The sequence below is a fragment of the Dipodomys ordii genome, unplaced genomic scaffold (genome assembly GCF_000151885.1).
Source record: "Dipodomys ordii isolate 6190 unplaced genomic scaffold, Dord_2.0 Scaffold437, whole genome shotgun sequence".
Lineage (NCBI taxonomy): Eukaryota > Metazoa > Chordata > Mammalia > Rodentia > Heteromyidae > Dipodomys > Dipodomys ordii.
In genome coordinates, this window is record NW_012267653.1 from 133,449 (window position 1) to 147,648 (window position 14,200).

A 14,200-nucleotide genomic window follows, 5' to 3' on the forward strand; every position below is an offset into this window, starting at 1 on the left:
AGGGTAAACAAAGGAGGAGGCTGCAATGCTTGGTAAGAAATGTACGCATTATCCTGCCCATGCAATTGTAACCCCTCTGTACAGTATGTTCACAAATTAAATTAAATTAAATTAAAAAAAAATTTCTCATGCCCATGTTTTGACGTAAGTGGGTGCCTTCCACTGTAACATTAAGGGAACAAATCATGGGTGAGAGGTGGCTGTGTGTGCATCTGTGTACATGTGTTCACCGGAACACACTTAGGTGGAGCCAGAATGGCCTGGCAGGTGTTCCATTGGACCCAAGAGGAGGAAGGGCTTGGAGACTGCCTTGAGGTGGTGCCCAGTGACCTGTGCTTCACTTTCTGGACTGCCATCCTGCTGGTTGCTCCCGGTAGGCTCATGTACTGATGTCATCCAGATACTCCAATTTTGATGTAAGTGAGCACTCTTCCTCCTTTCTGGGAAGAAATCCTTGAGTGTGTTTGTGTGGGTATTTTCTTGTAACTGTGCACACCCAAGTTTGAGGAATGCACTTTTGCCACTTCCTGTTATATTGAGGCCCCAAGGGAAGGAAGGCTACCCTCCCTTTGAGCGTATGGTCTGCATTGCCCTGGGTTATGGGCCTGGAGCCTGCAATGATACTGTCCTTCCCAACCTATGCTTCACCTGCTACAGAGCAGTGATGCATGACAGACTGTTTTTCTTCACATTGGGAACTCTCTACTTCCTGGTCCTATTTGTCCCAGGTGCATATATTATCTGTGGGTGCTCTCGTTCCATATAAGTGATTTCTCTCCATACCTCAACTGTGTAAAATCAATTTGGGAGAGAAGTTTTGTGTATGTGTACACATATGTGGTGCCAGATAGTCCTGGTCATAGGTTATTTTGAACCATGGGAAGGAAGGTCAGGGCTTGGAGACTTCCCCTTGTTCCCAGTTAATGTCTGTGTAGCTCAGGATTTTGGCCTGGAGCTGAAGATTCTACTACACTCCTTAAAGTGTACTTTTCCTGCCACAGTGAGTTTATACCCAAGGGTCACTTATTGTTCACAACCAGGAACACTGTCTTCCTGATTTGTGTTGGCCAGGGTACAGTGATATTGATATAATGTGGTGTTGAGTTAAATGCTTGGGACAGGGTGAGACACGGTCAGAGGAAGGTACTTATGTAGTGGCAGATTGGCCTGGTTATGGGCTATATTGGACCAGGAGAAGGAACGCCAGAGCTTGGAGACTGTCCCATGTCCATACCCAGGTAATGTCTGTGTAGCTCTGAATTATTGTTCTATAGCTGGGGATGCTGCCACCCTCCCTAACTAGTTCTTCATCTGGTACAGTGAGTTTGTGCCTGACGGCCACTTCTTGTTTGCTCCCAGGAACTCTGTCTTCCTGAACTGGTGCCATCTGAGATAGCCCCATTTTTGACCTAACTTTCTTCTTTCTGTTCTTCCTGAGGGAACTGAATTGTGAGTGAGGTGATGTGTTTCTGTGTATATATACAAGTACACGGATGTGGAGGTAATTGGGCTAGAGCTGCTCTCTAGTAGGTACTAGAGATGGCAGGCTGGAGCTTGGAGGGTATGAACAACTCATTGGGACTGTGTCATTTATCTGGGATTATGTGCTTCCACAGGGAGATCATGCCTAGTGGACAGTTTTTCTTCACCTTACAAACCTATCTTCTTCCTGGTGCAAGTTAGCATAGGTGCAGAACCACTCACAGAAGCCCCTGTTTCAAGTTAAGTAGTTCTCCTCCTGCCGTTGTCCTGTGAGAACCAAATTGCAGGTCACAGATTGTGTGGGTGTATATACACATTCCCTCCAAGGCATGGATGGGATGACAGATTGCCCTGCTCATGTTCTTTATCAGACCCAAGAGAAGGAAAACCAGGGCTTGGAGAGTGCCCTGTGACTGCTCTAAATGGCCTTGTGTTTTGTTGCTGGGGCTATGGCCTTGAACTGTGAATGTGGCTGTCCTCTACAACCTGTGTTTGTCCTGCTACAGCAAATTGGTGTCCCCTTGCCTGTTCTACACCATGGGGCTACCATCTTTCTGGTCCCTCCTGGTAGGCCCAGGTGCCTGTGTCATCCCAAATACCCAAGTTTGTAGGTAAGTGGGAGTAATCGCTCATTGGTGAGAACCGATCCCTGGGTAGGGTATTGCAGGTATGAGGTTGTGACTGTACATACTCAAGTTTGAGAAAACACATTGGCCGCTTTGTGCTGTACTGTGGCCCAAAGGAAAATAAGTCCAGAGACACATTCTTTCAGGCCCCCGTTTCAGAATATGGCCTGTGTTGCTCACCATTTCAGATTTGGAGCCTGGAATGCTGCTGCATTTCTCAACTTGTGCTTCAAGTGCTACAGTGCAGTTATCCACAATGAACTGTTTTTCTTCACCTTGGGAACTCCCTGCTTTCGCTTGCAAGTTGGCACAGATGTGGGTACCATCGTTTGTATGCTCTTGTTCCATGTAAGTAGATCCATACAGTACCTGAACTATGGGAACCTAACTTTGGGACAGGGATTAATGCCTATCTATCTTGTGATTATTGGCATGACTGAGGATTCTGGCACCCTCCCCCTCTGTAACTGGGTCTTTACTTCCACAGTGACTTAATTCGGAGGGCTTCTTCTAGTTAACAGGGGTGTGGCAGACCATGGGCCAGTGTCATCTAAAGTATCTTTTCAGGGTAAAATTTGCTCCCTTCTGTGTCTACTGAATTGTGGGAATAGTGATGTAGGCTTATGTACCAGGAGTGCAGATGAAGACTCTAGAGTGAACAAAATGTGTCAGGATGTGTCTATCTGCTTTTCCCACTATAGCCTGTAAACCTGGATTATGGGCCCAGAGCCTGGGATGCTTCCACCCTTCCTAGTTTTTGGTTTTGGTTTTATTTTTTGTGTGTGATGGGGCTTGAACTCTGGGCCTGGGAACTGTTCCTGAGCTCTCCAGCTCAAAGTGAGCATTCAAACACTTGGGACACATTGCCACTTGGGGTTTTCTGGCTGTTAATTGGAGATAAGAGTCTCATGGGCATTCTTGCTTGGGCTGGCTTTGAACCATAATCCTCAGATCTCAGCCTCCTGAGTGCTTGGATTACAGGCATGAACCACTTCTCCACACACACAAAATTACCAGTATTTTAAATGAGAGCCCTGCTCTTTCTTGCCTTTCTTTCTCAGCTAGCCCAGCTATTTTGTAGGCACACCAGCAGCACATATATAAAATGGTTTCCAATCAACCTCAGCCAATCTGTTACTCTGGTCCCATGAGATTCAATTCCCTTGTCTTCCAAAATGTGAACACTTTTAATTGTTCTGTTTTGAAACACGAAAATAAATTACATCAAGACTTACAACCTTCAGCTTTGGGATATACTACTTGGGTTAGCAGGCAGCCTACCCATCATTGGACCCATCCAGTCATGGGTCCTGAGAATGGGTACATCTATTGGGAAACAGACGTGGAGCACTAGAGGGCTGCTTGTGCATCTTGAAGACCAAAGGGCACAAGATGGTTAGAGGAAGCCCTGCAAACCTTGGTTCTCTATCAAGTGACAGAATGGGGGTGCAGAAAATTTCTTATAAGTATTGACTTTGCTGTTAATTTTACTAAAAACAACAATCTCACTTTTATTCCTGATAACCACCCACAAATACATGCTTGTGTATTTTCCAGGCATAAATTAACCTCAACCCTCCACATCAGAACTGAGGGTAACTACTGAGGCACGTTGGACGGTAAGCAGCAGTTACCGCTATAGGATGATTAGCCTATGAAGTCCCTTGTAGTGATTAAGGTAAAAAGATCCCAGGGATCTTTTATTTTGACTTTTATATTTGACTTTAAAACACTTCCAAAATTGTTTATGAACATAGGTTTCATCACTAGAATAAGTAGCTTCCAGAGTCAACTTCGTTGAAAGACAGTATTTAGATATATTTAACATAAGCAAGCTGGATATGGAGGGCTCCACCTGTAATCCTACCACTCCTAAGGCTGGAGATGAGCATGGTGTACATAATTACCTTGCCCCTCACCCATCTCAAATAAACCAAACCCAAAACACAAAATTACAATAAAAATAAAGGAATGAAAACCCAGAAAATCACGACTGTATAAGGTTTCTTACTCTAGAAAAAACTCAGAGATAAGTTTTTGTCTAACACACTATTTGGTATAGGTTTACAATTGGTATGGAAACTCTTTGGACTTACAATCACTGTTTTCTTTAATTCTTCCCCAACACACAATTTACATTATTGTTATGTTAGAGGTGCGGTTTACCTTTACATATATCCAGAAATGAGTGCAATTCCTTTCACATAGAGTCATCTCTTCCCTCATTCTCTCCCATCTAGTTCCAGAGATAAATTTCATTAATGTCCAGCAAGCCAGGGTGACCAACATTTCCCTTTGTCACCTTTCACTGTCTCAAAATTACAAACTGATACACAGATACTCAGTAATTTAAGTACTATTTAAGATGGACTAGGAATCAAAGATTTGACGCTCAAATATTAGGTGAGAAAAAAGGTGTTACATACTCATATATATTTATATGTTATATATATAATATATACAATGTGCTATATATACATGTTATATGTATAATACATATTATATGATATATGATATATATCATACATATTATTGGTACCCATTTATTGCTTTCTGTTGAGTAACACGTTGCCATCAAATTATCATTGCATAATTATAACTGAAATCATCAAGGAACAAACTTGGAACTTAGAATTCTGTGGCCCATTGTTCTTAGCAGCTTCTGTTTTCCACAATTTGGCCAACTCAGATAGCCTTCACAATATTTGTAAAGTAATTACACAAAAATAACTTGAAAATTATATCCAGCCATGGATAAGCAACCCATTATGATTCTCTGCATTCCTTAGCTGTTACTTCATAAAGACAATACAACTGAGTTGTATTTTGTGGCTTATTAAACCAATTATTAAAATTCTAAAACAATATAGAGGAAGCAGAGAGGGGGGAGAAAGAAGAGAGGAAGGAAAGGGAAGAGAGAGGGAATGAAATCAGAGAGAATGGGGGAGATTATTTCAACAAAATCAATTGAGGAATAAGGAAAAAGAAAGATGTGTGAATGGAAATATACAAGTATGAAGCAAAATAAACACTATTGAGTATATAAAACATGGAACTTTTAGAAGAGGAAAATATTAATGAGTCATGATTAAGAAGAATAGTTACAGGTAGGAAGATAATATACTTTAAAAGTAAAAAAGGTCCATTAACACAGCTGCACAAGATAACATCTAGTGATCATGGCTTAAAGGTAATATAGAAAGGAACATTAAGAGTATAACATTTCCAGTTAACCATTACAGAGCCAAAAGAGGAGCTGTGCCTCAAGTGTAAAGCACTAGCTTTGACGAAATGAATGAATGAATAAATAAATAAATAAATAAACTAACTAACTAAGAGAGAGTAACCAGGCTTTAAGATCAAGACTCAGGACTAGGAACATAAAATAAATTTTTAGGAAAATGATTAAGAAAGCACAATTCAAAAACTAGTAGCAGTTAAAATATATTAGTGGAGATGATTGGATAAGTGCAGTGTAAGCATGAAAATCCAAAGATATTGGAACAAAACTAAAATGTAGGTGGCTAAAAATTGTGACTGTACTATCACATGAAAAATGAGTGAGACTCACTTATTCATCAAATTGATTCTAACAATATAAACTAATATATGATGGAAAAAGAAATCTAGAATTTACTTGACCTCCTATGTATTTAATCATACATGTAAGTTTCATCTTCGGGGTTTATTTCCCCTGGCATGTGTTTTGTCCCGAAAACCATGCAGACAATTTCTATCTGGCCTTAACAATATGATGTAGCACTTGGGAGCAAAAATGCAGCCCAACAGCCCTGCACTGGAAGCCAAGATGGAGAAAACTTCTGTAGCCACCATGACTTTTCCTTTGGCACTGTGGTAGACAGGCAGGAAAGTGAACCAGATACTACAGAACACCAGCATGCTGAAGGTCAGGAACTTGGCTTCATTGAATGTGTCAGGAAGGTTCCTGGCCAGGAAAGCCCCAATGAAGCTGGCCAGGGCCAGAAAAAACAGGTATCCTAAGACACAGTAGAAAGCAGTGAGGGAGCCCTTGTTACACAGGATGATAATGTGGCCATGTTCAGAGTGTACATCTGTGTCAATGAAGGGAGGTGAAGTCCCCAGTCAAAGTACACAGAATGTCACCTGAATCAGAGTACAGATGGGAATGATGAAGTTAGGAGCCCCTGAGAGCAGTAACCACCTCATTCTTCTCCCTGGATAAGTGACCTTGAAGGCCAGAACCACAGTTGCAGTTTTGGCTAACACAGCCGAAACAGCTACTGTGAATACAACTCCAAATGTGGTTTGCTGTAGAATGCAGGTGGCTGTGTTTGGACGGCCAATAAAGAGCAAGGAACAGAGAAAACAGAAGATGAGGGAGATGAGCAGGATGTAGCTGAGAACTTGGTTATTAGCTTTAACAATGGGGGTGTTCTGATGTTTCACAAAGACTCCAAGAACAACTGCTGTGAGTGTACATAAACATAGAGCCATGCAGGCCAAGGCAATCCCCAAGGGCTCTTCATAAGCCAGGAAACTTACAGCTCTTTGGAGGCACTGGTTTCTCTCTGTGTTGGCATACTGATGATCTGGGCACTTCATACAATGCTCCACATCTGGTGAGGAATTCAAATAATCTTTTTAGTACTTAAAAGCAAATTAGAAAATCCGTACATAGAGAAAATTATAATATGTCAATACTTATTAGCATAAGAACAAAAATTCCCAAATATTACCAGATATGTTCAGTATCATATTATATCTTCATCATATTCCCACACACGTTCCCACATTCTCTTCTTTTATCCAGTCCTGGGACTTGCTTTGATGGCCTGGGCACTGTCCCTGAGCTTTCTTTGCTCAAGGCTAGCACTCTGTCACTTGAGCCACAGTGCCCCTTCTGGCTCTTTCTATTTATGTGACACTGAGGAATTGAACCCAGGACTTCATGCATGCTAGACAAACTCTCTATGCCTAATCTACATTCACAATAACTTTATCTTTACGTGTCTATAACACATATTATCCCTTACCATTACTATTATCCTTAAATTTTTTCCAGACCTCTTCATGTTGCCATAGCTCTTCTCAGCCTGTGTTCACCACTCACACACTTCATTGAAAAGAGTGCATCACAGGGTTTGTACTTCCCTCCATGTCTCTGGACAATATAAATAAAAGCCCTATATCCCTTCTTTGAAGTTGTCATATTGTCTGTCCCGCTTGCTTGTAATGCAGGGGGCAACATAAAATCAAATCACCCTTTCAAGCTCTAAAGTCATGCTGTGCACAACCCTTTTGATTGCTTCTTATACAAAAAACAATCACATCACTTGCTGTGTAGCAACAATATTTCTGGGCACTAGGAAATAAAGATGTGCAAGATCTCTTTTTTCTTTATTATCTGAAGTCAGTTTTGAAAAATAAAAGGGAGACCTTATCCTTTACGTAGCTTTGCACTTAATATAATGGCCATTAAACTTACATTAGTGATTACTTGAACAAACATTCATACGCCAGAGTAAAAAAATTAATTCTACACATAATTCACAGCCTGTAATCTTTGTCAAGAAGCAAGAACCTATATAGTCACAATTAATTTATGAGTAAAAAAAGGAAGACATTGGTGCTGCAATCCTAATACACATCTTTTGCATTGCATGGTTTTGGGGATACTGTTAGAGAATATAAATTTCTGCCCAAGTCATGAACTTACCTGTCCCATTAGCTATCTCATTCTCTGAGCAAGGGGTACAATCATAGCAACAAGCAGCCTTTTCCTCCTGAGGGGTTTTCCGGAATCCTGGAACACAACTTTCACTGCAGACAGAGTGAGGAGGCTGAAGAAAATCAGATCTGTGTCAGTAACTGCTCAGACTTTTACCTGACATTCCAAAAATTCCATTTTATTTAAAGAATAGGATTATTAAATGTATCATTTTATGCACATAAATCTGGTCAGTTAATTCAACGTTGGTATAGATTCCACATCATACCACAAACAACTTATGTTCTATCAGCTTGATCTCTATCTAGCCTATTGAACTCTTGAGAAGTGTGAGACCTTTAAAAGTTGATTAATGGTGAGAAAGTAAGTCCTATTGGCCAGAGCTATGGAATTTCCTTGAATTCATGTCATTATTTGTTATTTCCTGCTATTTGTGAATGATGAGGAGTAAAGAGAAGCAATTTTCTTTGAAGCTTGAAAAGTGGGGTGTAAGATATTGCATAGGCCTTCTGTTTTAGGGTTATCTGAATACAAAGACTGTCACATTTATACAGTGGCCATGAGCTGAGAATCTCTTTTGCTCAGGCTCTTTCACTGATTCATCTCACCAAAGATACCTAAGCAGTAGGCAAGTAATCATTGAATGGAACTTCCACAAGTGGGAGCAAAATAAACCCTTAAAACATATAAAGTGATTGCTCTGATACTTTGTCACAATGTAGAAACTTGCTAAAAAAACGCAATTTAATATTCCTAATAAACTTTTAGAAACACTCTGTTAACTTTTTCTGGAGATGATCCTCGGACTTGAACTCGTAGTATGGGCACTGACCTTGAGGTTTTTGTGCTGAAGATTAGCATTTTATTACTTGAGCCAAATCTCCACTTGACATTTTTTATTGTTAATTGAGATATGAGCATATAAGATGATGTTAAGCGAAATGAACCCAAAGATGGGGACACAGTGGTTTTTTCTTTCTTGCTATTGTTTTTAATGTATTTATAATGTACTATATGATTTTTGGTTTCTTCGTTATGTTCCTCCCCGATGGTATAGCCCCTGTTTCCACTGTATGTAATTTTGGTGCCCTGGGTCTTGTATGTACATTTTTTTTCTAATTTAGTGAGTGGAAGATAAAAAACAAAATGTTCAAATAGGGATACATTTTGACCCATTGTAACAATGAGATGTACTAGACACTATGTTGAAAATGAACTTTACAACTTGGTGGGTGATGGGGGAGTTGGGAAGGTGGAGAAGGAATAGATAGTAGGGAAAAACAAAGTATAATGTAACAATGCTCCATAGGAAATTTATTCATTACCTTACTCATGTAACTGTAACCCCTCTCTATACTATTTTCATAATAAAAAGCAAAAAAGTCTCATAGAATATTCTACCCAGTTGAGCTTTTAACAACACTATAATCTTAGATCTGAGGTAGTCATCCACCTGGGTAGATATAATTAAAAGCAAGAGTACCCTCACCCAAGTACTGTTAATGTATTCTATTCCTTTAATAGCCAACAATCTGTCAATCCATTTTCTTAAGTGAGAAATATTTTAAATGTCTACTACTTGGTTTTTAGTAAGCACATAGGGTATAATTTGTGTGTGCGTGCATGCGTGTGTCTGCCTGTCTGTTTGTATGTGTGTGTGTGTGTGTGTGTGCACACGCACGCACACGCACAAGCCAGAACTAAATCTTACAATGTGAATCTGGGTTGGGTATCTGAGCTTTGTTGCTTAATGTTAACACTTTAGTGCCTAATCCACAGCACCACTTCAGATTTATTGATGGTTAATTTGAGATTAGTCTCAAAGCATTTCCTTTTAGCACTGTTTTTTTAAACATGATATTCATATCTCAGCCAGCAAAATACCTAGTATTATAGGAGTAAGTTACTGGCACACAACCACATATAAATTTTAAGGGTGAAATTTCTTTACTTATATATCCTTAAAATCATTACTGTTGAATCCAACCAACCTCTGTAGTTCCTATGGTCCAGTCTACTAGATCTTCAGATAAAGTCAGTTGATGACCATTAAGAGTATATGGGGAAAATTTTCCTACTTTCATCTCAAGTTGAAGACCTTCGGGAAAATTCCAAATGTTCACAATATCATACTCTGCCCCCAATTTCTTTTTCTCATCTAAAATCACTTGATCTCCAGCAGGATTGTGAAACTGGATGTTCTTCAGAAAACGATGCAGCTAAAAGGTAAATATATGGTGAAATATATCCCAGAGTTAAAAAGGAAAACCTGAACCAAGAAAGGCTCTTGATTGCTTTAAATTTTTGATTCCGAATTCAAGAATGGTAGAGGCACCTAGTGAGTTGCATAGAAGAAAACCTATCAGAGAATAAAAATATTCTTTCGGAATCCTGGTCACTCAGCAAGGAAATAGAGGGCCTCTTTTCAAGACAAGTCAATTTCATGTAAATAGTCATTAGTGAAAAAGTTTTCATTTGCTTACTATAGGCTTCTACATCCACTAATTTTGTGATCATCTGTAGTACGAGCTTGGCAAAATTTTAATAGATAAAATAGAATAAAACTATCTCATGAAAAATATACATAATTATGTGTAGGAGGTCAACATTTAAACTTACTTACGAAATGCAGATTTCAATGGTGATTTTGAAGCCTTCAAAATATTAGCTATAAACATGTTGGTTTATTTGTTACTAAACGAATTTTTACAAATGTCCTTTTTCATGGCTGCTTTTCTTGAAGAGTACATAAAAACATTCCTAGAGAATCTCACACACAAATGAAGAAGTATAGTATCTTGGGTTTTCAGACAATACCAAAATTATTGAATTTCATAGAGTAAGAACCTCTCTACAAAGTAACTTTTTTCCTAATGTGTGATGTACAACACAGAAGGCCTTACCTGTGCAGGGGAAGACATTATCCCATTTCTATTTCCCATTGTTTGTGTTTCTGTTTGATAAAGCAGCATATCATGGAGAGCCTGGGCCACAGCATACACAGCATTGTATATATTGTAACTGTCTCCAGACATACTCATGTCAAATATATGCCTAGGCAACCAATCCAAGGAGGCATCATGAGGACAGTTCTCCCACTGTACACAGTCAGACGCAGAATCTGAGCAATTAAAAGACAGAAACCATAACCTAGCAAGAAAAAAGTCTTCTGGGTATTTGCACGGGTTAACTGATTTGAGAAAATCTGTGAATCCAGAAACATCTGGGTGATGGTGTGAGAAAACGAGAGGTACAAGGAATGAACCTAGAATGAAATATCTCTTTCTCATGGTTACATCCCACTCTGAGTTCATAATAAAAACTTTGCCTTTTATTAAAAATTGTTCAACACATATCAATAAATGTCGTAGGAACTCATTATTAGCATACACAATGACGATATTTGCTGAAGATTTATTTATCTGGTTATAATGTGACATAATTTTGAAAATATTCGACATGGAATAATTTGGTAATGATAGCTCAAAGGCTACACAAACTCTGTTCTTGGCCATCTCTTCTTTGAATGCAGGAAGAATCCACAAACCATTCTCATCTTGTAAGGTTATCAGTCCCACCCAATTCCAGCTGAAGTGAAGTAGTAATAAGACCATGCCATTGGCTATTGAAGTGTCCTTTGGAGCCATTTGATAGAGACTAGGAAACATGTTATTGTCACTCAGAGCATGATCAAAAGGCCCAGAGGTCAGCTAAAGGGAATGAGAACAGGAGGCTGCAAAAATGAGAAGATTTCCATCCATCCTAATTCCAGTCATGATATTTAAATATATATATATATATATATATATATATATATATATCATATAACTATGTGCAATAGTTGTAAGGTAGGTTTTTCATTTAATTTTGGAAGAAATAAATTTAATTTTTTAAATTTTTTGGCAATGTATTAATTTGTTTTTACAAAATCTCTTAATCATTGTCACTGTTTCCATCAACTCCTGTAATCGATATCCACCTCACATATTCACTGACTTTCCTAGTTCCATTTTCACATATATGTACATTGAATATTATATTATTTTCTATTCCCATCTACTCCTTTCTCCTCTTCCATATTCCCTGAACACCTAAAAAGCCACCCTCATTGAAGGTATGCTTAAGTTGCCTGGTATTTTTATGTACTGTCTCTTTCTCTGAGTGGTTACATAATTCAATTCTACCCTGATATGTACCATAATTTAGTCAGATTGATCATATATATATACATATATATATATATGCATATATATATATATATATACATATCGGAGTGTGGTCCAGATCTTTTAATATTTCATTTTCCTTATTTAGACAAAATATTACATATGAGAGATCATATACTCCATTCTCTTTCTAAGACAGACATATTGCATTCAATGTATCTTACACATGAGCCTGCATATATGTGTGAGTGTGTGTGTGTGTGTGTGTGTGTGTGTGTGTGTTTGTGTGTGTGTGTTAGTAAAGGGCCAGGAACTCAGGGCCTTATGTAGTTCTAAGCTTTCCCCCCCCCCCCCAAAGTAGCACTGTACCACTTGAACCACACATTACTGCATGATTTTTCTAATTAATTAGAAATGATTTCTGAGTCACTAGGATTAGAGATGTGGTCCATCAGCATCATGCTCAACATATCTTGACATTTTAAAGTCATTTTCCATTTCCTGATTTTGTAAGAAATCAATATCAATTATAAGGCTTAAAATTCCAAAATAATACCTTTTGGCTATAATGTTTTCATCCCCTTTATAAAACCAACAGTAATAGAAATATCACATTATCTTTGAATACATACTCTCTTTTTTTACTCTACATTTTAAAATATGCTTTTTATTGTAAAAATCCTGTACATACGGGGTACAGTTAATGAGTAAGGTAATGAGTACATTTCCAATTGAGCATTGTTACCTCCTCCTCTGTTTTCCCCCTACCATCCTTTCGTTCTCCACCTCCCACACTCCTCCTGTCCACCTTCCTCTCTGCCAAAGTTGTAAAGTTCATTTTCACCAAAGTGCCTTATACATCTCATTGTTACAATGGGTCAACTTGTATCCTTATTTAAGCATTTTGTTATTTCCCTTCCCCTCCATAAATCAAGTCTCTTCCTTTTGTCCTCTTCTAACACCTGAGATGGCACTAAATTAGGCATTCTTAAGATCTCCCACCCCTCACACTCTCACCTGTGGAAAACTATAGAGGTCCAGCAGTGAAGACAATGCTCCTGAAGGTCCTGTAAGTACTGCTATAGACTGGTTGTCTCTCATACAATTATAGTTTGGGAAGTCATATTTCCCAAAAAGACAAACAAAAGGATTTTTAAATGATGTCCTTGATCCATATTGAACATCATAGATACTAAATCCCAGAGTTAAGTTATGTAAAAGATCAGGGTTTTTGTTGATCTCTTCTATAGCAAAAGCCAAGGCCAAAACACACTGGTAGTTCTTGAAGGTAAACCTGCATAATGAGCATAGAAATTCACAGGAGTATTTCAAAATTATGGTTTTTATGGAAGGAATGCTTGCGTTTCTGCTAATAAGTATCGTAAAACATTCTGCCCAATTAGGATGGAATATGAATACAATGTCTTGTGCTTGAATATAGGGTTATGTAAAGATATGAAAGGAATTTGTCATGAATTACATTCAGAAACTTAGTTAAGCCAAGAGCTTGCTTTATCTCCACTACCATATACATGCAACATGCAAAATTTTTCCATTAGGCATGGGGTAAGTTGCGATGAGACACAAAATATTCTGTTGCCTTCACCTTGGGTAAATATGGTAAAACAGGTGGAGACCTGTGTGAAAAGCCTTCTGGTTCAGTCGCCCAGCTGCTGTTAAGTGGTTATATTGCAGGTTGAGCTAACTAACAATTCTTCAAGTTAATAACATCTTTCATAAGGAAAGCATTATTTAATCAGGATTGCATAGCAAGCTTTGCTCAAATACCGAACAAAATCAACAGCTCTTCCTGCAATATCAACCACAACAAAACCTTAATAACAGGTGAGGCAATTTAACTGTTATTTATGTAATGAGAACATAGGTAGTCAACCAACTCCAAGGTACTGAATATGGGGAAAGGAGCCTACAATGTAGGTTATGAGGAAAGAATTGTGAGAAATCTTTACATTGAAATCCACCATCCAAATCCACCATGAGGCATTACACTAATACTTGATATATTTGCTAGTGTATTTATCTTGAGATATAGAAAAGGAAAAAACAAAGTTGTAAAGAGGATAAAAATGCTTTCCTTTCTCGTTTATGATATGTATGTGCAATGTTAAATCTGTTGTGAGAACATTAAAAAATTAATATAATATAATCAATGTACATTGTTCAGAGAAGGACACAATGGAGACAACATAAAAATA

General features: G+C 38.3%; 2 protein-coding genes across 2 annotated transcripts in view; both read right to left on the reverse strand.

Annotated features, from left to right (window-relative positions):
* Nucleotides 1–2,456, reverse strand: part of LOC106001804 (vomeronasal type-2 receptor 116-like) — a 46,759-nt gene extending 44,303 nt beyond the window's left edge. Inside the window, 2 exon segments of the mRNA XM_013036780.1 lie at nucleotides 2,030–2,211; nucleotides 2,289–2,456. Coding sequence (XP_012892234.1) covers nucleotides 2,030–2,211; nucleotides 2,289–2,456 — 350 coding nt within the window.
* A 3,324-nt stretch (nucleotides 2,457–5,780) lies between these two features.
* Nucleotides 5,781–13,278, reverse strand: LOC106001806 (vomeronasal type-2 receptor 116-like; the record flags this gene model as incomplete). Its single annotated transcript, XM_013036781.1, is given in 5 exon segments — nucleotides 5,781–6,706; nucleotides 7,807–7,930; nucleotides 9,810–10,037; nucleotides 10,722–11,528; nucleotides 13,002–13,278. Coding segments are annotated over 5 exon segments (2,362 nt in total), but the record flags the coding sequence as incomplete, so codon positions are not given.
* Nucleotides 13,279–14,200: the final 922 nt, after the last annotated feature.